The following is a 25,990-nucleotide window of genomic DNA, read 5'->3' on the forward strand; positions in this document are numbered from 1 at the left end:
ATAGGGAGTGCATTCCTTAAGATAGGAGATCTGAAAATATTAAATGCAATTCTGTTTTATTATATTACTGAAAAAAATGCTGATGGGAAAGTGAGCAACATCATAACTTCCTGTATAGGAATTATACCATCTGGATATTTCAAATTATGCATTTACATGTTAATGTAATGTAATTGTAATTACTTGTTAATGTAATTGATATAACAGAATCATAGAGTCTTATAGATGGCAAGGACCTCAGTAATTAGCTTGTCCTTCCTCCAGATTCCTTCAGGGAAAGCTGCCCCTATGCTAGAAGAGAATCTTATTTTTTTAAAGCCTACTGTGATAAATAATCCATCTCTTTCATTCTGTGGTGTGGATTGATTTGCTCTTGCCAGTGAAATTAATGAACAGATGGCCTCTGTGCTATCTGTATATTCCTTCCAGGTACTTAGACCCTATTATTAAATTTCCCCCTTAATTTTCTCTTCCCTATGCACAGTCACTTCAATATTTTCTTTTCATCTGTTTATTTCTCTGCTAATGACCACCTTTAAATGATAAGCCCTAAGCAGGATCCTTCTTATTCTAGTCAAATAGGAAAAGTCATCTCTGAGGTTAAAATTTAATGTGATGTGAAATAGAAAGGGTGCTAATCGGAAAAAAGAAGGCATTTCCCAAGAGCCCTGGGATCTAAAAATGTAGTTAGTCTGGGAATAAACTGTTACCCTGTGGTTTAAGTTGGTAATGACTTAGCATAAGGAAAAGGGTAATATTGTTTCGAATTTATGAGCAGGGTAAGGAAGATCTAGTGATCACCAAAACATGATTTTAAATGCCAAGACTGAATCCAGTAATCCTTAAATCTCAATGGCATACTTAAAGTTATACATTCAAGACCTTATTTCTAAGGTGACCTCACATTCCTGTTTGGGACAGTCTCACTTTAAGCCTGTTGTCTCTGTGTATTATTACCATCCTCTTCCCCCCCCCACCCCATATGTCCAGGTTTAGATGATAATTTATATGGTCACCCTAGAGTTATTGAACATTCTCTGTCACTTACTTTTTTCCTCTGCTTCTGTCCTGCCTTGAATTAATTATCAGTGGTTTGTTTCTAATACTTTCTATGGTTTATTATGATCTTTTAATACTTCTGTTCTACCTTCTAAGGTGATGGCTGTCCTCTTCACTTAGGATCATCTTCAGCAAATTTAATTATCTAGGTCAAGGGAACACTGATACATCGGCCAATGACCTTAGGAACACTATCCATTTTCATTTTTATCTTCTTTTTTTTTTAATCCCCTTTCCTTTCTTTCTACTGTCACTTCTTCACCCTTTATCTATCCACCAGTTGCCACTGACTGATTAATCTTCAATTTATATCTTAACAATTACTTTCCAGCGATTACTGTCTGCTAGGTCCTGTCCAGAGGTGTGACACTCCTGTCAGTTTTGTACTGTCACCATGTATCAAATTTATTTTCTCACTTCACAGATTTTAAGTCCTCGTGGGGACACTGGAAATAAAACTATGATGTACTGTTTCCACAGTTCTTATGGCTTTTATTCAACCATAGTGCATTATGTAACTCTGGCAAGTCTTTTTTATCCTAAAGTAATGCTTGCACTTTGTAAGGAAAACTCAATAAACAGAGATGAGGTGCTGAATTTCCCAGCATTTTCATTATGCATTTTTAAAATGAGGAATTAAAGTTTCTGAAGTCCTACCAGGAGTTAGTGCAAAAGTCAGCATGTTTGCTCACAATTGACTTTTAATGATACTATTTTTCTCTAGGTTTAAGCGGGTCAAACATAAAACATAATGCCTTAAGCAATAGTTAATGATATCCTCTTAGTTGTAGCTTAATATGCTTAAATTCAATGAAAATCAATTTTAATTTCTTTACACATATTTTTAGAATGTTTTAACTAGTTAAACATTTTATACTTTAACTTGAAAAGAGCTCATGTACATGGGAGAAATTTCATGGCATGCATTCATTAAAAGGAATTCTATTTATGATGTTTTTGATTTATAAAGAGTCAATACAAAAACTACTATGACAAACATTCAAAACAGTAATACAGTAAAACCCTTTTGTAATGCTGCTGTTCTTGGTTGGGGCTGTCACGTGTTAGAACTTGACATAACCCTATATGTTGCATGATTAATTATGTCATGTCAATTTTCCATTGCAATATTTCAGCAACCATAATACAGCCTGTTGTACGTCTGAACCGGTTTAAATATTAGTCATTCCACAGGGTTTCCTTGTGCCCAATTTTATTGCTTAAAAAAAAAAAAAAAGGTAAAATGGCTCTGTGAAGAATTCCGTGGTTGAGGTAAACAACAGAGATTTCAGTCTGTAGTCTGGATTCCTGCATCAAAAATGAAGTGTTTAAGTAGATCTTTGTCAACTAGCAAATGCCATTTCAGTCGGAGCATTTCACCACCTCATTCTGTGCCATCTGTCTCACAGGGAGCAATTAATTTGAAGCTCCAACATGCTAGCATTAAAATTCCATTAACACTGAGCAGAATATTAATGTGTCTGGCATTACCATTTTTATCTCTCCAAATTTCAGTGTTAAGTTTGAATAAAGCAGGTACAACATTTTAACCTATTTGTTAATTAAAAATATTGAATAAAATATATAATTAGCAGCAGGATTTATGTAATAATACATAGAACTTAGTTTAATAAGGTTGTATGTTTTTGCAACTTTAACATATATGGGCTACAATTGTATATTAGGCTAACGATTGTTTGTAAAAGTATTAAATATTTTACAAAGCCAATTTTCCCAGACCCTGACTGTAATTTCTTTTTCTTTATGCAGAACCACATCACCGCCTTTGCAGAAGTCACATGATATTGAAGCAGATGGTTTTTCACTGCATTGGACATCATCCCTTTTCACCATCCATTCTTAACACCCAAAGTTTGTTTGATTACAAAAGAAGTTTATAAAGTTGTCTAATAATTTTTATAATTTTAAAATCCATGTCAAGTTGTCTGTTGCCCCCACTAGACTGTGAGCTCCTCAAAGGCAGGACTGTGTGTTTCTTCTCTGTTTCCCCATTACCTACAACAAAGCCTTGCACAAAGTAGATATTCAATTAAAATGTGATGACGAAATGAACAAATTAATTCTTACATAAAACAACCAGTTAAGATTCTCACAGAATCACTGAGACTATGTGAAAAGAAACCTCTACACGAGTCATATTTGTACAAGAAATCCCTCCGTTTGGGGCTAGTTAAACTTTTTAATTTTTCATATATCTATTCAGCACTACATATTTCATTTGAAGTGGACTTTGAAAGTCATGGGGGTTTTTATTTTATTGTTCAGCATGACATTATTTCCATCTTAACAGATTTCAGTGTGTGAAATTACTTTATGTTTAGAAAGTGTATTCTATACTAAAATAATGTTTGCACATAATATTATGCTATATTTCCCTTAAAATATCATCCATTCTATACCTTCTAAGACTGGTGCTTCTGCTTTTGAAGGGGAAAATGCCAATTTTTACTGTAATAAGTAATGTATCATAATTAAAAATTATTTATTTGGACATCTGTTTCGGACAATTGTGGTTTAATTGTTGACTTGTAGTTTCTGAATGCAGGTAGTGTTTAGGGTAGCTTAAGTGACTAAATTCAGCAATGGTACCTATTTATTGAGTAATTTTCCATTGATAACAGTGTCTCAAGAGTGGTCACAGTCTCCATTCTTAGGCTTTTTACTGGTCAAGGTTCCACGTAATTTAAATAGGGAAGAACCACACCCTGACAACATAATTTAAATTACATAAATGCAAGAAATGTGGTTAACACATTTTACTTTGCATATGTATAGTACTTTATAGTTTACAAATTACATTTTCATTTATTATTTAATCCTCATAGTAGCCCCAGGTAAACACTAAGAGTATGGCTTTAGTTTTATAGATAAGAAAAATAAAACCAAGGCAGAGTAAACAATGTGCCCAATATTACACAACTAGTAAGAGGCAGTTCAAACTTAAATTCAGGTTTTCTGATCCCAAATTAGCACTCCTTTTAAATAAGCCACAGCTGCCACATTGTTTTGGACACATAGAGGCCTTTCAGAGGCCAGTGGAATCCTGGGAAAATACCTATATTTTAGAAAAATGAAAAAATGCCTAAATAAAGTTACAAAAACTTTGCTGTACTTTAAATATTTGTTTTAAGAATGAATACTTTTCAAATATCTAACCACATATATAATAACCTATTTAAAATTCTATTTAAAAATAATGTCAAGAATCTAAGTGTGAGGTCTTTTGTCAAGTCAAAACCGAAATCAGATGTCTCTCCTGCCACCCTCACTGCTGTAATCTAGCCCCCACCACTCAGGAGAGGCCCTGAGGGACATATGAGTACCTTACACTAAGCATGTGGAATCAAGGATGAAAATCATGAGAATATAAGGTAAATGAACTGGACTATGAGAAAACCATTCAGTGTACTTCTCAACAATAACTTGGCAATCTTTAAACTTACCCTGAGTAAGTTTATTTGAGTTTGTCTCATGTGAGCAATAGTTAATGGTGGAAAGGATACTTCCTAACCTTGACAGAACTAAGGAAAATAAACTTCTAATTTTCTCTGTAATTTCAACAAATATCAGTAAATAAATATAACCAAACACTTTTCCGTTACTCCCCAAATAGATGGATTACTCTTTTCCATCACTGTGGGGGTTAAAACACTTTTAGTAGGGCCAAAACTAGAAAATTCATGCTTCTACCAATATCAGACTTCTAGAACAAATTCAATTCTGGTAGAAATTTATAACATGAAAAGCTTGGAATAACTTGACCCTCTTTGAAGATGATTTAGGCAATAACAGTAATGGAGAATTCAGTTATTGGGAATGGACATGAAAGGATGATCAAAATGTCTTAGGAGGCAGGATTACCAGTAAGACTTCTAGAATTAGCTCAGTTCTGTCAATTCTAGCTTCAGTTTTCCAAGGAACCAATCAGTAATGTTTTTCCTGTTGGAAGTCTTAGCTATATATTCGTATGTAAATGTTGTATCTTTGCACCTTGCAAACCTGGTCTGAATGTGGGAGTTATAAATTCCTCAGAAACCCAGATTTAATCCCAGAAAGATCAGAGTAAGGTGTTTTAATATTTAAATGTCATGGGCCCAAGATTGTGCAATGAATTATCCTGCAATAAAAGACATTCCGAAGAATAAAAAGATACATGCACAGAAGGCAAAAAGCCAGCAGAGAACCCTTAATAATGATGTTGTTCCTGAGAATAATAGAAAAACACATTGAAGAAAATACTAATTTGTAAATATGTACATTGATAGTCTAGTAAAAGCAGGTAAACACATATTTCTGATGAAGACATCTTTTTATTCTCCTTACTTGGGGCCCAGGTCAGTATAAATTAGGCAGCCTGAAAATTTCAGTCGTCTCTGTTTTCATGGCAGAAATTCTGTACATGTTTAATCTGATTCCTAAGATTATTTAAAAGGCTCTTTTATGTTAAAAGAGAGGTGAACCTTCTTTGACGGACTTTGTCTATTCCATTTCTAACTGGGCCTCTCTTTTCTCAGGATCTATCCCAGACAAATATCTCGGTTACCTTTACCAAACAGTTTCCTCTGTGAAAGAGCAGTAGGGGAGGGAATAATTCTCTGCTGTGTATTGTATTTTTCAAATAAAACATTTTAAAAAGAAATTTACAAAATTAAGTTTGATTATTTTCCTCCATGTATGAATCCTCTCTTCAGAATAGAGAAATGAAGAATGCTTGTCAATGTGATGAAAGTCAGATTGTCAGAGTAACTGGAGAATGTTTGGGAAGGGATCGCAATGGTTCCGGTTAGACCAGCTCTTGAGGCAGCTAAGTGACTCTGTGCATCTACCGTGTTTCCCCAAAAATAAGACCTAGCCAGACAATGAGCTCTAATATATCTTTTGGAGCAAAAATTAATATAAGACCCGGTCTTATTTTACTATAAGACTGGGTCTTAAATAATATAAGACCGGGTCTTATATTAATATTTGCTCCAAAAGATGCATTAGAGCTGATGGTCCGGCTAGGTCTTATTTTGGGGGAAATAGGGTATTGTTCATCCTGGAATCTTATCAGCCTCTATATTGACAAATCACAACCCTCTGCAAACTACCTGGGACACTGAACAGGTACAGTTTGTTATATCATCTGCCTCCGAGGGCACAATTCATTAATTTTGGATTGCATGCTCTAAAAAGTTTCCCTGGGCATATATCAAATGGCTCTATTTACGCCTTACAAACAGTGATGTCACAATTTGCCAGGCCTGGGCTTTCTAATGAACTTTGTGAGTTGTGATTCTTTTGAAATATCAACTAGGGAAAATTCTTTCAGAGATTAAGTGAATAATTCTCTTCTAAGAAGAAAAAAATAAGAGTATTTAAATTCTTCTTTCCTGTCCTCTGTAGATTATAGCTGGTTCTTAGTCTGATAAAGCCTCAGGAATGCTTGACGTTTAATAAAATAATAAGCTTGCTGTTTCCACCCCAAGATTTGTGAGCCATGAATGGATTATAGGATCAAATTCAAAATTCAGACCGCCATTTTCAAAGCTGTGGCCCTTCAAATCACAAGGGACCAAAAAAAAAAAAAAATACAGGTGAGTAGACACATAACCACCTCCAGCATTCGGAGGAAAACTCAAAGTTCGCATCTCAAAGATGCAATTTTTAATAAGGGTGATCCTGACAGGTACCACACCTGTTTATCCTCACTTAATTGAATTGCGTTTATAAATGTGTTTCATTTTCATTGTGTATTAAGACACTATCACTTCTAGAAAAGGGGAAAATCTGTTTTCTTTCCAGGAGGGAATAAGAAGTGTATTTTAAAATTGATATTTAAAAGAAAAAAGAAAGAAAAACTTTTTCAAAATAGTGAGACATTTTATTCTCAGGAATAAGAAATTGATTTTTTATAGATTACAGCAATAGCTAAAGATAATAAAAAAGCATTGCTTCTGTAAACAAGACTGCATAATTTGACTATTGCTAAATTTAAAAAGCATTGAATGCTATTATATAATAATAATAATTTACTATGTGTCAGGAGTCTGTGGTTCAGCTGAGCCATTTTTCAGAATGAGCCAGTCTGAGGTGGGCTCATTCGTATATTTGTGATGAGGTTGGCAACTCTGCTGATCTTGACTGGATGTTCTCACATGTGGGGTCATCCGGCCATGGGCTAGTCTAGGATGTCTTACCTTGGGATAACTGAACTTTTCTCTACATCGTATCTCAACCTCCATCTGGCTAACTAAGTTCTTTCACATAGGGGTCTAAGACACAGCAGAAGCACTGGCACCAAGGTGCTGGCACATTGTCACTTCCATCTCATTCAATTGGCCAAGGGAAGTCCCAAGGCCAGCCCAGATTCAAGGAGTGAGGGAAGAGCAAACAAGTCACATTGCAAAGGGGAGGACAATAAAGGTGGTTGGAGAACAAAGGCCATTTGTTCATTCAATCTACCACAAAATTTTCCTGCAGCGAAACCTTAAAAATGTTCAAGCAGTTCCTGCTTGAGTTGAATTCCTCAACTTATTAAGTATGGATTTATTCTGATGAGCATGAGAAACTCACAAATGACCTAGAGAGCTAGCTCATTGTATATAAGCAAGGATGATCACCCACCAATCACCAACTGTACCCCTAAAATGTCTTTGAGATAAACTGGCTAGGGAACTGTCTACCCAGCACTTAACTAAGAACAATAGGGAGCTTCTTGAAGCTTTCCTAGGTATTCCCAGAAAGCCTTCCTAGGTCTTCTCTGATAGGCAATGATAAAGGAAGAGGATATAGTTTTACAAAAGAGAGAGAAAGAGAGAGGAGAAAAAACATCCGAAAAGAAAGAATAGGAAAGAAATTTAAGCAAACGAATAAAACCTGAAAAAAGAAAATAACTGAAATATAAGACCAGGTTATAATATATATAGTGTGTGTGTGTACACACACACACATGCATGTGCACATGTATTGTGTGTGTACTTTACGCAATTCTGGTTTTTACAAATTTCAGTTACCATGGTGCTATGGACTGAATATTTATGTCCCCCCAAATTCATATATTGAAACCTAAGTCCCCAATTGATAGTATTTGGAGATCGGGACTTTAGGAGGGAATTAGATCACCAGAGTGGAGCCCTCTTGATATTAGTGCCCTTACAGGAAGAGACACAAGACAGCTTGCTTCCTCTCTCTCTGCTATCCACCATGTGAGGATACGAGAAGGCAGCTGTCTGTAATCCAGGAAGATGGCTCTTTTCAGACACCAGATCTGCAGCACCTTGATCTTGAATTTCAGCATCTTTAGAACTGTCAGAAATAAATGTTTGTTGTTACCCTGTCTATGGTGTTCTGTTATAGCAGCCCAAACTGTCTAAGACACATGGTTTAGTTAAATAACACCACTCCCCCAACAACAGGGTTCAAATTTTAGTTACCGTGGTATAATATCTGTGAGTAATTGCATAAAGTACAAACATTGCTGCTAGCACTTCAGTTCACAAATCGCTATGTAAATCACACATGTACATTATGATCAGTGACCAATCATTTCTCTCATTTTTGGAGTCTGCTTGTGGTCACTGCACATTTGTTATTCTGTTCACGCACAGACATCAAACCATGCAGTTGTGTTGACCCTTTGTCTCCCCACGAAATTTCCATGTGCCATTTTTAAAAAATGCATAATTAAAAGAGGAAATCAGTCAACAAAGATGGAAGTGCAGCAAAGAAGAAAAGGTGATAATGCTGAAAATGAAATTCAAACTGAACAGAAGCGGCATAATAGAAGACATAGCTGACCCTGGGAACACTGGCCACCACTGTCTGAGAGGTTAGAAATACAGCCAGAGGAACTGAATGAAAATAATTTTATTGAAGAAAATGAGGGAAGAAATTGTGATGAAAATGAAGATGTCCAGAGAAAGTGATTGTGACAAAAAACTTCACATTAAAGGAACTCTTGGAGATATTTCACGACATTGAAAGTGCAAAGGACAAAATAGTGCATCCAAGCTTAGAAAGATGTAGAGAAAAAAATACTTCATGCTGTAAGTTATACAACAGGAAAAAGGCGGCAAGCACCATTCACACTGCTCTGGATGAATTTTTTTACCAAGAAATAAAACATTTAATTCTCAATGTTTCTAGTATTTTATATTACAGTGTACAGAATATTAGTTTTGCTATTTTTCATTTCCCTACACATTTAAAATTGGCAGTAGAAAGTTTTTAGTTTTGACAAAAAATTTAAAGATAACAGATTAATTGTGATTTTTCCCATTGTTTATTAAGATCTCTTTGCATGAATTCAGTTTGCACGATCATTTTTCTGGTCCAACACTATAAAGTAAAGCCTGCCTGTGTATATGCATATGCCTAGTATATATACATATATATGTAGATACATATATATACACCTACATATAAACATATAGAGACATATCTATATATGTAAAATACCTAATATAGATATTGTATATATATATAAAATATGAAAGCTCTCTTTTTAAAAGACATGTTATCTATATTTCAGATTAATATATAACATAAGAATTTTGTAGTCTCCTAATTGTTTATTATTATATCTCTTTTTGTTGTCATTATTTGGTTACTTATTTTTCTAAGACCAAATTAAGAAATACGGGTCTTATCAATGGATAGAAATGTATTTGTATTAGAGTGCTATGTTAGCTGTTCAGACTACTCATTAGGAGTAAAGGGAGATCAGGAAAAGTAATTTTTTTCTGAAATAACTCACACTGGAAACTTTAGGTAATCTTTCTAAATTATATTTTGTACACTCTGGCTTAGTACATAAATATACATAATTTAGCCTATCCAGCCTCTTGAACATAAATAAGATTTTAGTGCTCTAATAAAGTAAAGCTCCAGGGAGTTATGAAGAGCTATACAGGGAGTTTGTTCCTTTGATCTAAAGAATTTGAGAACTTTTGATTATTTATTAGCTATTTCCCCCCATTTACCTGGTTTTCTTTGCCCTCTGTTGTCAATTCTCACTACTTCTTGTCTTAAAATTTAACTCTTATCAACTTTCTTACCTGCTTTAAGTCTGCTCTTGTACTGTCAACTCAGGGTGCATAACAGAATATAGGCTGGGGAACTTAAACCATGGAAATGTATTTTCTCCAGAATGTAGTTCTGGAGGTTGGATGTCCAAGATCAAGGTGTCAGTAGGATTGGTGTCAGGTGAGGCCTCACTCCTCGGGCTTCAGACAGCTGCCTTCTTGCTGTGTTCTCACATGGCTTTTCCTTTTTGCTTAGGCAGGAAGAGAGATAGCCTTAGTGTCTCTTCCTCCTCTCCCATTGACAGCAGTCCTATCGGATTAGGGGCCACTCTTATGACTCCATTTAACAGTAGTTATCTCCCCAAAGGCCTTATCTTCAAATGCAGTTACATTGGGGGTTAGGGCTTCAACATATGAATTTTGTGGGGACACAATTCAGCCTGTAACAGCTATCCACCATCTATACTTCCTACAGAAGAGCTAAAGGATGCCAGTAGAACATGGATAATCCTGGTGTTATCATATGTAAAACTAACTCAATTAAACTGAAGTGGACTTGTTTTTCTATTACGAAATAAAATTTGTGGGTTTATGATAGATATTTTCACTAATGTCCTTCTGACTTATTTGTGGTGCTACTGACTTCAGATGGCCCTTACGGTTCAAACTAAAGTTATCTGATCATCAAAAGTGAGGCCTTGAGTATATATTTGCTGTGGGTAAGTATATCTTAAAGTATGGTATTTTTTTCTCACTACAAGAAGTAAAAATGTATAACCTGAGATTTACAGGTGTTGTCTTAAGGCATAATCTGCAAGAACTCAAATACATGTCAAATAATTATGCTTGCTCTCTTAGAGAATGCTTTCAGCACATGGTTCAATGTAAATACAGTTGTATTACACAAAAATTTAAAACTTTCAGGTCCTAATTACAATGACTGCTTGTGAAACTTCAATGTGATGAAAATTTCAAGCTCTCTTAGCTAGCGTGTTTTCTTTGTGATTTGGTTTTTTGTGTTTATAGAGATTGACTTTTACATTATACCAAATAAGCCAAATGCTATAGATCTGGTATTTTTTAAATGGGAAATTCATAAGACATATGGTGACAGCATCTGGGATAATATCCATACCACTTCAGATGCCTTTATATTTATTCTGAATACTTGGCACTAATCTTGAAATGCTAAAGACATATGGACATACCAGCTGGATATGTCCCATCAATTGAGACTCTAACACTGTTCACTTTAACAATATATATTTTCAAAAAATAACATTGCTATTTTTCAACTCCCATTATTGTTGGCTCTTTCTAATTCAACAAATTTCCAGGAACATTGTAAGGATAACAGAAGCAATGGTAAGCTAAATTCTCTTCTATCCAGTTTAATCTAGATGAAATCACAGACTTGTTAGATACTATTTATATCTTCATATAAACTCATGGTACTATGTGTGTGTATATATATATATATATATATATATATATATATATATATATATATATGCACACCTATAGTTTCATTTTTGGGTAATAGACATGCAAGCCCTTCTATTTCTATTGTTATGAGTTGAATTGTTTCCCCCTAAAATTAATACGTTGAAATCCTAACCCCAAGTATTTCAGAATGTGATTTTATTTGGAAATGGAGTTGTTGCTGATATAATTAGTTAAAATGAAGTCATACTGGGGTAAAGTGGGCCTCCAATTCAAAATGACTGGTGTCCTTATAGAAAGGGGAAATTTCAACACAGGCAGACACACACAGGGAGAATGCCATGTGAAGAGGGAGGCAGATGGAGGTGATGTTTCCACATGACAGGGAACTCCAAAAACTGATGGAAATTGGGTGAGAGATATGAAACAAATCTCCCTCAGTCTTCAGAAGGATCCAAATCCTTGGTTTCAGATTTCAAGCTCCTAGAACTATGAAACAATAAATTTATCTGATTTATGCCACCCAGTTTAAATAGCCCTAACAAACTAGTGCACCTATTTACTGCCTATAGTATTCTGGAATAGTGGAAAAGGCATAGACAGAACAGGTTTGAATCTTGGCTTCTTCATTGCCTGTTCTGTGATTTACGCCATGTTATTTAAGTTTACTAATCTCTGTATCAGTCAGGTTACACTAGATTTTACACAGTAACAGTCAACCCTCCAATCTCAGCCCCAAGTACTTCCTGTTTATTTTTGGTTCACACAACATGTCCAGCAAGGGTCACTTGTAGGCTCTGATCTATTAAAAGTCATCCAAAATTGAGATCCAGGCTGGCAGAAGAGATGCCATTTGGAACATAGTGATTAACTCTGGAGAGGGGAAAGATATCAGTGATGAGTGTGACTAGCTCTTAAATAGTCTGCCCCAAAGAGACATACATCACTTCTACTCATCTTTCATTGGCCAAGGCAAACTGACCATGCCTGACCATGCCTGAATGTGAATGAGTGGAGAAGAACCCAGAAAGGAAGAGACAGTACCAAATACCTATAAACTGTCCCAGTGGTCATCCCTCAGAATTGATATGATTATCAACGGAGATTAATTAGTTGAAGTCTTCATATTTTCATTCAATAATATTTACCCAGGACTTACTGTATGCCAAATACTGTCCCAGATAGCATCACACAAGACAATATCCATGCCTCAAGCTGGTTTTCATTTTATTGGCAGAATTAGCAAAATAAAAAAAAAAGTAAATGTGTAATATAATTTCAAGTACTCCTAAGTGTTAAAAAGAAAAGTGAAGGAGAGAAAGGATATTGGGGGACACTGCAGGGAGGCGGAGTAGAGTTGATGTTTTAGGCAATGAGTACACATTTCCTGGCAGGGTGCATAGCAAATGTAGGCACCCAAGAAATGTTTCTTTTCTTTCCCCCAATACCCTAGGTCATTAGCATCAATAACAGAAGACTCAAAGTGAATTTTGTGACTATTAATTTATAAAACATAGAAAAAGGATTAAAATGCCCAAATCTGGCAAGGATGTAGTATAACCAATACAAACATATATTTCTGCTGGTAGTGTAAAACCCTTTGGAAAGCAATTTGGCAATACATTTCACGATCCATTAAAATGCTCATAATTCTGACTCAGTAATTTCATTCCTATGAATCTGTCTCCAAAAGTAATATGATTTAATAATCACAAAGCTGATTGCTACAGTGTTATTTGTGATATCAAAGGCAACCTGAATATATAGCAACAGGGGAATGGTTAAATGGATTACGGCTTACCAACTACGTAGAATATTATGTAGTCATTAAAATGATAATTATGAACATTATGTAGCAACATAAAAAATATTTATGATATAATTGTAAGTTTAAAAGGGTGCACATTAAACTGATATGACATAAAAATCATATATGTAAATGTATAAAATAAAAAGAGAATGAGGAAAAATGAAATCTAGAATGTGCAAATTTGTAGTAATTAAAAAACATATTTCATTGATTTCATTACCTTTATCAAATGTTTAAGAAGTACTTACACAGTATTGTTTGTAAAATGGATTCAAAGTCATAATTAAAAGGGCCAAAGAGAACAATGCCTCCTCACTTAATAGCTTTGATCTTGACGGAAATCCTCATATCTTTGAATTCTAATCTGACCAAACCATATCCTAACCTAATTTATAATTCTCAAATTAGTATTTCTGTGATTTCTTTATTAAATTAGTGTTCTAAATGATGTCATATATCTTACACAAATAAATCCTGAAACATAGTGAATGACATAATCAGCTAGAAACTATTCCTAATAAATTACAATAAAATGTGTATTTTAAATTTTAAGATATTTGACATTTTAATTGTTGAAGTTTGGTGGAAAGTATCTATAACTTCATTGTTTAAAAGTAGATTGTGGAAGATAGCACAGTGGGTAAACGCTGTGCTTACCTTCTCTCACAACCACATCAAAATTATAACTAATCTACAAAATGACCTTTATTGAGAATCGCCTAAAAACTTGCTGAACTGAAGCCCTTCAACTAAGGACATGCAGTAGAAGGTACCTCCAGACTGGTAGGACAGGTAGAGACACAGAACAGGCTGGTCCCACACCAGTGTGTGACCATTAAAGATCAGGAGGGATATTTTGGCTGTGGGGGTCCCCCATCCACCAGAAGAGCCAGAGGTCCCAGCCCCACCCCAGTCCAAGATTCCAGTGTCTGGGAGAGAAGTCCCTATAATTTTTGGTTGTGAAAACCAGCAAAGATTGTGACTGAATGAGACTGACGGCAGCTGCATTCCCAGGCACTCCTCTTAAAGGGACTGAGTTTGTGGGTTTACCCACCAATGGAATCACTTGCCCTGAGCTCCAGCAATGGGGCAGCAGCTGGAAAGGCGGTAGGGACAATTAAGAGGTCAGACAATTAAGTTTGTGAACACAACCTAGAAAAAGTGTTACATATCTCATTGCTAAATATCACTATGGTCACCTTCGAAGTGCTCCCCTTGGGAAGCTATGCGCCAATGTCAGCACGTAGTCAACCCCTCAATGCAATTTTGGAACTCTTTTTCTGCAATGGCTATCAGAGCTCTTGTCGTATTATGCTTGATGTCCTGAATGTCATCAAAATATCTTTCTTTCAATATTTCCTTTATCTTCAGGTAAAGAAAGAAGTCATTGGGGACCAGATCAGATGAGTAGGGAGGGTGTTCCAATACAATTTGTTTACTGGCTCAAAACTCCCTCACAGATCTGGTGAGGGTATGTGAGCTGGTCCACTGTTGTGATTCAAGAGCCATGAACTATTGGCAAAAGGTCAGGTTGTCTAACTTTTTCAGTACTTAGCCCTTTCAGTACTTCCAAATAGTAAACTTGGTTAACTGTCCGGTTGGTACAAATTCATAATGAATAATCCCTCTGATAGCAAAAAAAAAAAAAAAAAAAAAAAAAAATAGTAACCTCATTGCAATAAGTTCTCAAATTTAATTGTCAGACCTCATGTGGTGGGGAACTGAGTTGCCTGACTTCGGATGGGGATTGGAGAGGTGGCTTTCTCCTGGATGGAGGAGGTGGTGGAGGCCATAGTTTCTTTGCTGAGCCCTCTCCCTTCCCGGTGTTCAGACATGGGTGGCTGCCATATCTGAGTCTCCACAGTTCCTTCAACACACCCTGGCAATTTGAGATCTTGCCCTACGCAACTTACAGGAACACTCAAACCACTTCTAGTGGCTTTTTCATGCAATCAGTATACCTTAGCCCAAACTGCAGACTTTCCTAGGGTTTCTCAAAGGTTCTCAGAACCCAGATAAACAGCATCTGGCTTGAGCATGTCCTATACTTCTGGCTGAGCAGCCCTAAGTATGGCACTAGTGGCAACAGGCCTTGGTTTATGGCTTTGCCTCTGAAGGTTCTTCCAAGCACGACATGGGTGGCAGCCATGTGTGGATTTCTTAGTGTATTCTGTTGGGTGGTCCCAGGTGAAGCACGGGCTGTGGCACAACTTGACTGACAGCGGATCCCCTCCAAAATGGTCCTGGAGCTATTGCCCCCAGTAGCCAGCTTCAAAACAAGCTAGAACATCACCCTGCCACCTCCTAGAATGACACAACCAAGAGACACATTGGGCATACACCAGAATCCTGCTGAGGCAGATCCTGCTCCATAGGGTCAGCCCCTGCACAACAACTCTTCAACTGCAGTAAAGGTCAGTCCTCACAACCAGTGAACCCAAGGGTCAGTCCGTCACATTGATGTACAATTATCAAACAAAGATCAACTACAAGAGGAGGGCACACATAACCCACACAAGGAACACACCTGGATTGCATGGCTCAGGTGACAAGAAAGACTGTGCCATTGAACCCCATAGCACACCTACTACATAAGTCCACTCTACTGAAACCAGAAGACATATTAGCCCTACCTAATACATAGAAACAAACACAGGGAGGTAGCCAAAATGAAGAGACAAAGAAACATGTTCCAAATAAAACACAGAGCAAAGCTCCAGAAAAAGAACTAAACAAAATGGAGATAAGCAATCTATCAGACACAGAGTCCCAAACACTGGTTATAAATCTGTTCACTGACCTCAGGGAGAACTTCAACAGAGAGACAGGAAGCATAAAAATGGAGATGAAAATAACATGAAAAATAATCAGTCAGAAGTAAAGGATACAATAACAGAAATGAAGAATATATTACAGGGAATCAGCAGTAGATTAGATGAAGCAGAGGATCCAACCAGTGATACAGAAGATAAGCTAGCAGAAAACATGCAACCAGAACAGCAAAAAGAAAAAAGAATCCAAAAGTTGAGGAGAGTTTAAGGGGCCTCCGGGACAATATCAAGCATACCAACATTCATGTTATAGGGGTACCAGAAGGAGAAGAGAGAGATCAAGGAATTGAAAACCTATTTGAAGAAATAATGACAAAAAATGTCCCCAACCTGGTGAAGGAAATGAGCACACAAGCCCAGAAAGCACAGAATCCCAAACAAGATGAACCCAAAGAGGCCCACACAAGGCACCTCATAATTTAAATGTCAAAGATTAAAGACAAAGAATCTTAAAAGCAGCAAGAGAAAAGCAGTTAGTTACCACAAGGGAGCCCCCATAAGACTGTCAGTTGATTTCTCAACAGAAACTTTGCAGGCAAGAAGGGATTGGCAGGAACTATTCCAAGTGATGAAAAGCAATGACCTATAACCAAGATTACTCTACTCAACAAAGCTATCATTTAGAATTGAAGGATAGATAAGGAGCTTCCCAGACTAGAAAAAGCTGAAGGAGTTCATCACCGCCAAATCAGTTTTTTTACAAAGAATTTTAGAGGGACCTCTGTAAGATGGGAGAGGGGTTAAGGATGAGTGAAAGGGCAAGGGATTAACAAGTACAAATTGGTTGTTACACAGTAGTCATGGGGATGTAGGTTATAGCATAAGGAATATAGTTAATAATATTGTAATACCTAGGTATGGTGCCAGATAGGCACTGGACCAATCAGTGAGATAGAGGGGAATGGGGTTGGGGGGCAAGGTAAAAAAGGTGAAGGTATTAAGAAATACAAATTGGTAGTTAATACAGTATGGGGAATATAATCAACAGTGTTGTAAAGATCATGGAAGGCGCCAGATGGGCACTGGACTTATAGGGGGTATCACTTCACAGACTGTGTAGATGCCTGACCAATGGTCTATATACCTGATGCTGAAGTAGAGGAATATTGAATGTCAACTATAACTAAATATATATGTATATGTAGTCACGGGATTGGAGTACAACACAGGGAAGATGGTCAATGGTATTGTAACAGCTATATAAGATGCCAGAGGGGTAGTAGCTTAGGGGGTGGGTTATCATTTTATAAGGGGTTTAAATGTCTAACTATTATGTTGCTTTGTATACCTGAAACTAATAAAAAGAAGAAAAAAAGCAGATTGTGGACTAATGTCAGTAATTCTTTAACAAGAGGTCAATTTTGTACCCCAGGAGACATTTGGCAATGTCTAGAGACATTTTTACAACTTGGGAGAGGAGAGTGTGCTACTGGCATCTGATGGGGAGAGACCAGGGATGCGGCTAAACATCATACAATGTACAGGATGGCTTCCACAACAAAGAATTATCTGGCTCAAAATGTTATTAGTACTCAGGATGAGAAACCATGGTAAAGAAACCTAATTTTTTTATTTTTTTTTGACAGTAAAGTAACCCAACTTTTGGGTTTATTTCCCCTGCTAAAAGGATGACCTTGATCTAGACACTTGATTCTATCCCTCAATTTTCTTATTTGTATAAGGTAGGTAAATAATATTTGTCTTACCTCATGGGATGATTCTGAGGTTAAATGGGAGACACACATGACAGGAATTTGAGAAGCTAAAATGTACCATATAAATATTATCATCACATACATGTGCAAAATCTCCTGAAGTTGATGTCAAAATATGAAGGTAGAAACAATTATTAAATTGCTTATGAGTTGTTGGTTTTGACATTTTTAATTTTTTGTGTTTCCCTGGAGAATATTAATGAAAACCGTAACAAAATAATGCCACCTTACTGATATTTTCCAGATAAAATAAATCTAGCTTCCTTAATCAGTTGTCTGCCCCCGTCTGTGTCTTGAATTTCTCCATTGTGATTAGATCCTTGTCTTTAGCTACAAACAGATTTGGGATTCTTTGGTGACTATGACCATCCAGGCTCTACCTCAAGCTATCATTTCCCCTCTATCATTTTTAACTTGTTACTGCCAATTTCTGAACTCCCATTCATTCCCATAATAGGTGTGTTATCACAACAGGCATAAAAATATGAGGATCAAGATAGGGATCTCATTACCAGTGGAAATATAAGATCAGATATTGGGAATGAAGCAGAAAGCCAGATTTAACAAAGACTTATAGAGCACTTTTGTGTTAGGCTATTCTAACACTAGCATTTCCAAAGTTTTAATTCATTGGCACTTAATAAGAGAAGACAACTTTTTATTATCATTTTATTCACAATGACAGTACATGGCTCATAATAGGCCCTTAATAAATGTGGTTTTTTTTTTGTAAGGAAGAAAAGAAAAGAGGGAGGGAGAGGAACTGAGGGTAGAGGAGAAGGAGGGAAAGAGAGAGGGACAAAGGAATGGATCACTGCTCCTAAAAGTCTCGGATGAATATACTTAAATATCTCTTGTCTAGATTAGAATTGGTTCTAGGGGATGGAATGGAGCAGAGAACATAGGTGGAGGGAGGCTGTTAAGAAGGTTATGCTATCTTTGCAGAGGGGATAGAGAAGACACTAACAACAAAACAGCTAACATTTATTGACCACTCACTGTGTACCAGTATTGTGCATGAATAAGCCCATGTGATTCCTACAAATCACTTTTATTATTAATGCCATTATTATCCCCCATTTGACATGTAAGGGAAGTAACACTTATATTTAATAACTTACTCTAGGTGACACAGATAATAAGGTAACAAAGCTGAAACTCAAACCCAAGTTAGATTCTCTGCTCTTTGCCACTATAAAAAACTCTAGGCTAGGAGTAGACAGTGACTGACAAAGTGGGTTAAAAGGTGGGCCCATTTTTGAAGCAATCAATATAGTGCCTGTTTTAAGCAACCAGGTCTACTCATAAGGATAAGAAACACATTCTACAGAGTCAGTATAGTCAGCATTTATAAAAGTGAGTCAGAAAGGTGTACGGGGATAATGGGGGCGTGGGGTTGAAGGGTGGAGAGGAAGACATAAAAAGTCTTGGCATTACATCATGTAAATCAATATATGCTTTAAAATCGGCAGAGGATATTAAATAAACTCTGTGATGTAAGTCAGATACATACAAAACTCTGGAAGTAAAATAGTCTTAATGTCAATTATATGGCAGGAATTTTGAAAACCATTCAAATAAAATGCAAATTCATACACAAGTTATTCAAATTCTTTTCTTTTTTGGGGGGTCCTCAACTAATCCTGTCACCTGGAATGCAGAAGACATTTTTAATAGTAAAATATTAACTAGCCCAAAATTGAGGAACTCAAAATACCACACAGTATAAAGTCCCCTTTAACCAAGAATTAAAAGTGTCTTCATTTTTAGGCACTGTCATTTTTAGGCAGAAGACTGTAGGGTCTTCTGCGGGGTCTCAGCTCCCACTCCCCACATAAGAACGCAGGACACGGTGAGGCCAAAAAGGAACACGTAGGGAACCATAAGTAGGGGAGTCATACCACTATATTCTCACTGGCGGCATCTGCCTCTCTGCAATCCGCTCTTGCTAGCCCCCATTTTCTCTGCTAGCATAGCCAGGGCAGTTATGTTAGTGGCCAATGGCTCACTGGTTACAGCTGACGGCCAACTAGCCACAGTTGATGGCCATCCAATCATAGTTGGTGGCTATTTACTACCTGAGCCAGCACCTTTCTATGTGAGGCCGAGAGCCTGGAAACTGCTTTCTGGTGTTCTGTCCCCAAAGTCACTTTGTTCAAAGTGTTCCATCTTTCAGGGTCTCAGAGACACACTGAGAGCAGACTAAGGAAGCTCAGGAGATGGCCTGCACCCTGATTTCTTGTATCTTTCTTCTTGAACTTTGACTCTTGTCCAATCTTTGTTTTAGTCCCACAGTGGGGTTACTGCTCTTACTCTTAAATTTGGTGTGAAATTGTGCTATCCTAGAATCTGGTCTCCATCAATTAATGTCACATTAGTTTCCAGTCAATATTAGTAACTGCTGCCTGGGTTTCTCATTTAAGACTGATTGTGAAGCTGCATTCAGGCTTTCAATGGGAAAGAAGCCAGTGGTCGATTAGCAATGTCTGCCACGAATGTTGAGGGGCGAATTGAGAGAAAATGTGCCATATTTGGCATCTATGTCCCCTTTAGGCTTCCATTTCTAGCACAGCCTAAATAGGATTCTATTTGTCTGATTCCCATCCACCTACAAGGGAAACAAAGGATGAGTTAACCAACTCTCTGAAAGCCCTAAGAAAGTGCTGTCCCATACGTAGATTTGGGGTTCTTCTCCTAGCTGTACCAGAAGCCAAATTTGAACTAGCTTCTCCCAACCCTCGGCTGCCAATTCTCAATCCCATTTACTTCTCTCTGTGAGTTCTCTATTCCAAGATCTACCAAGAAGTGTCTTGAGACATTGGCCTGGGAACTTGCCTGGCTTTTGTTATTCTTGTCCTAAATATACACGTCAAGATACTCTTAAAGGTAGCATTATGATAAGTTACTCTTCCATTTTGCCAAACTTTATCTCCCACACCTCTCTTTTCATGGCAGACATTGATAATTCATCACTGAATCCATTCTCACTGTACCTGGATGCAGCTTCAGAATCAGGATTAACTCAGCAACCCAGAGAGGATAGAGAAGGAGCAATATATTCATGGCTAGGAGTCAGGTGAACCTATCTTCTCCACCACCAGAGGAACAAGAATCTGTGAGAACTGTGATTTATTCTAATGACATTATGTCTGCTCTGAAAAGGAAAAATTTAATTCTAGAGCCAGAGCATATCAAAGCCAGTATATCCTGAGCCATGGCGAGGGCTGAATTCAGGCAAAATTATGAAGGAGATTAAATTAAGTTTAAAGTTTCCTTCCACATGCTCCCCTTTTAGTTTCTTCTTATCCATTCTGCCTAGAATCCTGCACCAGTTCCTCCCCTGCCAAAATTTTTTGTTTCTTCCAACAACTTCCTCCATCTCAAAACATAGTAATTCATTGTCTCATTTGTTCAAAACTAAGCTTTCAGCCTGAGTACATCTTAGGTATGTAAGACGCTGGCTGTCTGATAAAGGAAAAAAATTCAAGAATTAATTAGATACAAGGGCTTCTTCCCAATATGTAATGAAATATAATGAATCTTGTAAATTTTCAACACAGGGCAGACTGTGAGAGCTTGGTTGAACCTTACATGTAATAGGTATGAAATAGTTAAATAGCAATCCCAGCTAGGTGGCACTGTGTTTTAAGTAAATAATTTAAAACCCATCTCCAATAACCCTGCTGGGAAGTTTGCTACACAGAAAATGGCTTCCAAATAGTAAGAGGTAATTATTCAAGCTATAGTACTCCATAAAAAAATGGAGTCTTATGGGCACACAGTTGCCAGATTTAGCACACTAAAATACAGATGCCTGGCTAGCTTTGAATTTCAGACAAACAATGAATAATTTTTAGTATAAGTATGCGTTATGCAATATTTGGGATATAATTATACAAAAAAATTCACTGTTTATCTGAAATTCAAAGTTAACTGTACATCTTATACAGAAGGTGCCAAAAAATGTGTACACATTTTAAGAAAGGAAAACTGTATTAAAATTTTAATGCTCAATATATACCAATAACAAAAGATAAATACATGTCACATTTGACTTCTGCAATTACAAAAATTGCTCACAGTGGTTACCATCAGCACCCAGACACTTCTGATTATGGCGAACTACTGCTTGACCAATGTTGACCAAAGTGTCCACTTGTATACATTTTTTTGGCACCTCCGGTACTTTCTCTGGTAAATCTGTATGGAAATCTATTGTATATCTGGCGCAGCATTAGGCAGTACACACTCCTGCCTCTTACCCTCAAGTTCAGATCCCCAGACCCTTGCCACAACATCAAGGCAGTAATTCGGATACTGCCTCTCTTGCCGGATACCACAGCATCTTCTGGGTACCACACTGCTCCTTAGGTGGTTCTGGCATCCCCAGGCATCAGTTGAGTACCACCACTCCCTCTGGACATCACATGTTTCCAGGTACTACAGTAACCTCTGCTAAGAAGGACCACATCCTCCAGGAACTATCTCATCCACTCGACTTTGCTACCTTTTCCGGGGATGGCCACCTCATGCCATGTGTGTCACCACTTTAAGCCAAAGCACAGAAGCCGGTTTTGTTCTCAGCAGAAATAGACAAAAGGATTCTTCAGACCCACTAGATTTGTACTCTCTCCTGAATCCAAATAACTTTTACTTGTTTTCCAATATCTTAAAGAGTTTTACATTGAAAGTAAATACAACTTTTAACTTTTTACTTCCAATCCACACTGTCCTAGTGCCCAAAACTGTGCCAAAGGGAGAGGTTGGGCTGACCTCATAGAACAGGCAATTCTTCTAATTTAACATGATGAAATACAGAAATGAAGGGATTCAATGGGAAGATGAGAATGGTGTTAAAGATTAGAAGTGTGAGGAGAGAAACGGAGGTATGAAATAGTTGCTTAGGAGAATTGGATAATGAATGGAGGGGGGAATAGGACTGTTGAGCAGCATTAAGAGCCCAATTAAAGTAATTTATTGTGAACTTAAGAGAGACCTATCACCATGGTTGCTTGTTTTTCTCCAGACATTTTTCACCTGAGCAGGTACAGGGATAAGGTAGAGATTTAGATTCTACCAGGATTGGGACTTTTCCAAGAAATACAAAAAAGGTAAACGTGTTTTCAAGGAAATGATTACAATGATTTACATGGAATTTAAGGAAGGGAGGACATGAGAATAAGTAAAAAGCTGGCAGAATCAATGGATTTCAATTATAATGGTGGATTGGAACAGTAGTCAGAGCAATAGTACTGAATGAGCAAAAAGGCTAAGATGATGTTCAGAGATTAGGATGCTTGGATTTAAGATTATGGAGAGATTTCAGTATTGGTATTTTCAGTGGGAATGAGTATCCAAGGTGGTTCAGAGGAAGAAAAGTCATTGGAAGAAAGCAGTCAAAGAGACTGAGATTTTACGCCTTTGGAAAAATAGCCTAAGTGAGTATTGCAATCAACCACTGTTATGACAGGGGTAGTGTTGGAGAAAGTGACAGTAAGCCAGGATCTAACATCTTCAAGGAATAAAAGAATGTTGGTTGGCAGATGGGTTGGTAGATGGGCTGCATCTGGGTGCAATCTGTTGGCATAGAAAAGAAAGAGAATAGTCTAGCAGGGACAATAGGAGCAAAGGGGATGCCTACCTCACCTCTAATAGCTAATACAAGTGCAGAAGGGAAAATGGCCACTCCAAAAAGGCCTCAGAGGGAAGAGACTGTCCTCCAAGGAGAATCTGTTTCCAAATTTGTTCTTAATGACAGAACAATCCTGTCTCTAGAAATAACCCAGGAGAGAATGGTTGTCACTAATTCTGTTTTTCTGGCTGCTGAAATGTCTGCTCTGTCTTGACACTTCCTTTGGTGCCATAAGAAAGTGTTACTGCTGCAACTTTGGCAGTCTCAACCAACCCCCAGACCGCTGACAACTTGAAAGATCTCACACCTGTTGATGACAAAATTAGTTTCCATGTGATGGAACAGAGGCTCCCTCTCTCTCTTTTTCCCGCTCTCTCCTCCCTCTTTCTCCCCTTCCTCTTCTTGCTCTCTTCCTTTCCCTCTCCTGTCTTTTTCTGCCTTTTGGAGAGGGGGATAAGCAAAGAGGTGATGGTATAGTTTAAAGCACTTTTGACTACTGTTAGAAGCAGAAGGTAGGAAAATTATGCTGTCAGAAAACACTAAATATAAAACTGAAGTATGCAATTTGTCCAATTGTGATAAAAACAATAACGGCTTTCCCAAAGAGGTCCAAATCCCCAGAACCTGTGAATTCGTTACCTTACGTGACAAAAGGGAGTGCAGATGTGATTAAATTAAAGGTTTTGAAATGGGGAGATTATCCTACATTATCCAAGAGGGCTCAATGTCAACACTGGGTCCTTATGGAGGGGAGGAGAGAGAGTCAAATGAGATGTAGGAGATGTAACAGTGGAAGCAAGAGGTTGGAGTTGTTACCAGAGAGCAGGCCCTTCTCGGCACGATGCCCAGCTTGTTTCCCACACTGGGGTTTGAAGTCAGTGGTGTCCAGTCTGGGCTCCCACACTGGAGATCAAACCCAGGCCTCTTGGAGGAAAACCGGGGATCCCAGCTGCTACATTGCTGGAGGATGGGCCCTCCTTGGCATGATGCCCAGGTTCTTGGCATCTCGAGAAAAGAATTGAACGAGACATAGAAATAAAGTGGTGATAGAGCAGTTTATTAGAAGAAAAAGTACACTCCAAAGAGGTAGGAGCGGGCCTGGGCAGAAGGCAGTGGCTCAAGGGCCCATTATTAGAAGAGAAAGTACACTCCAAAGGTATAGGAGTGGGCCTGGCCTGAGCAAAAGCATGGCTCAAAAGGTATTGGCAGGCGAGGACTTGGTGGTTTTACTCTTTCTTTTCTAAGATGGGCTGTTTCTTTCCGGGCATGGGACCACTTAATTGACACTTGTGGTTGACAAGGGGCTATTACCTCATCTTTTTAGACTGAGCATGTTCCTTCCCAGAATTCAGTCTGTTATAATGATATTAATGAACTTCTGGGCATATGTATGATATTATAATGATGGTATAATGAGGCCCAGGTGAAATGAAGGTCATTGTGGCCTTTACTGCAAAGGTATGAGTGACTGGTCTAATCTAGTTGGGTATTTTGTACCCATTTGTTTCCTCATAGGGGTAGATAATTATAGTGAAAAGGGGAAGGCTTGGGTGGAGAGAGGAGGTCTTTTCGGTGGTCGCATTCTGTGGGTTGTGTTGGACGTGCAGGAATTCAGAGACCCAATGCCTAACTGCCTGCCTTGCTTTCCCCTTGAGAAATGTGATTCATATATGAGAAGTTGAGGGACAGAAGGTCTTTTCTTCTGTATCTGCTTCCTTCTGGGCAGGGGTGTAGAGTGGTCCCTACATATTGGGGGATTCACGGAACTTTCGCCCTATGTGATCTTAGATGAGAGGTAGGGCGGTTTCGAGATCCACCTGGAAGACCATATTGGCTTCTTTGGTTGGGACTGGTAATCTTGCTGGGGAATCATATGTATTCCCAAGGCCCCTTGATGAGGAAAAATAAATTTTAATTAATACATTTTAAAGTGTTGGTTTAAAGAGCAGAGATCAAAGCTATTGATATGGGGTGGCTACGTGATGGAAAACCTGTCAGCTCTGTGGAGCCTGTGGCCATTCAACTGGTCACTCAAGTGGCATCAATTGTCCAGGAGCTGGGCCCAGAATGGGTTAGAAAGTACATTAGGTTTCAATGATTACAATCAACAAGTATAAATCACAAGTTTTAGGGTAATTATCTAAAGCAGGGAGTACAAACACTTCTTACGATTCAGGCCAAAAACAACTGGTTGCCCAAGATTAAGAAACTGATTTACAAAACAATTAAGAAGTGTGTGTGTGTGGGGGGGGTGGGGGTTGGAGGTAAGGGGGTAGGAGCGAAGAAACTGGGAAAAGGAAACTTAAGGAAAAGAAAACTTTAAATCCCTGTAGGAAAAAAACTTGAAGTTTTTCGGGGTGGTGGGACCTACTTGTTTGGCTGTATCAGAGTGATACCAGGATGGACCATGATCCAAGTTATGCAGGCAGACTCTAGAAGCTGCAAAAAACAAGGAAATTGGTTCCCCAATGAAA

General features: G+C 37.7%; 2 protein-coding genes across 4 annotated transcripts in view; one reads left to right on the top strand and one right to left on the bottom strand.

The window, feature by feature from the left end:
* PLPPR5 (phospholipid phosphatase related 5) overlaps window positions 1-3,571 on the top strand; it is a 117,407-nt gene extending 113,836 nt beyond the window's left edge. For both annotated transcript variants that reach the window (XM_081025198.1, XM_081025199.1), the window contains exon 6: window positions 2,830-3,571. In XM_081025198.1, the coding sequence (XP_080881324.1) occupies window positions 2,830-2,862 (33 nt within the window). In that variant the 3' untranslated portion in view covers window positions 2,863-3,571. The remainder of the gene's footprint in view (window positions 1-2,829) is intronic.
* SNX7 (sorting nexin 7) overlaps window positions 1-25,990 on the bottom strand; it is a 205,365-nt gene that overhangs the window by 20,071 nt on the left and 159,304 nt on the right. The gene's annotated exons all lie outside the window — the stretch shown is intronic.

Source organism: Rhinolophus hipposideros (assembly GCF_964194185.1).
Source record: "Rhinolophus hipposideros genome assembly, chromosome: 19".
In the NCBI taxonomy this organism is placed as follows: Eukaryota; Metazoa; Chordata; class Mammalia; order Chiroptera; family Rhinolophidae; genus Rhinolophus; species Rhinolophus hipposideros.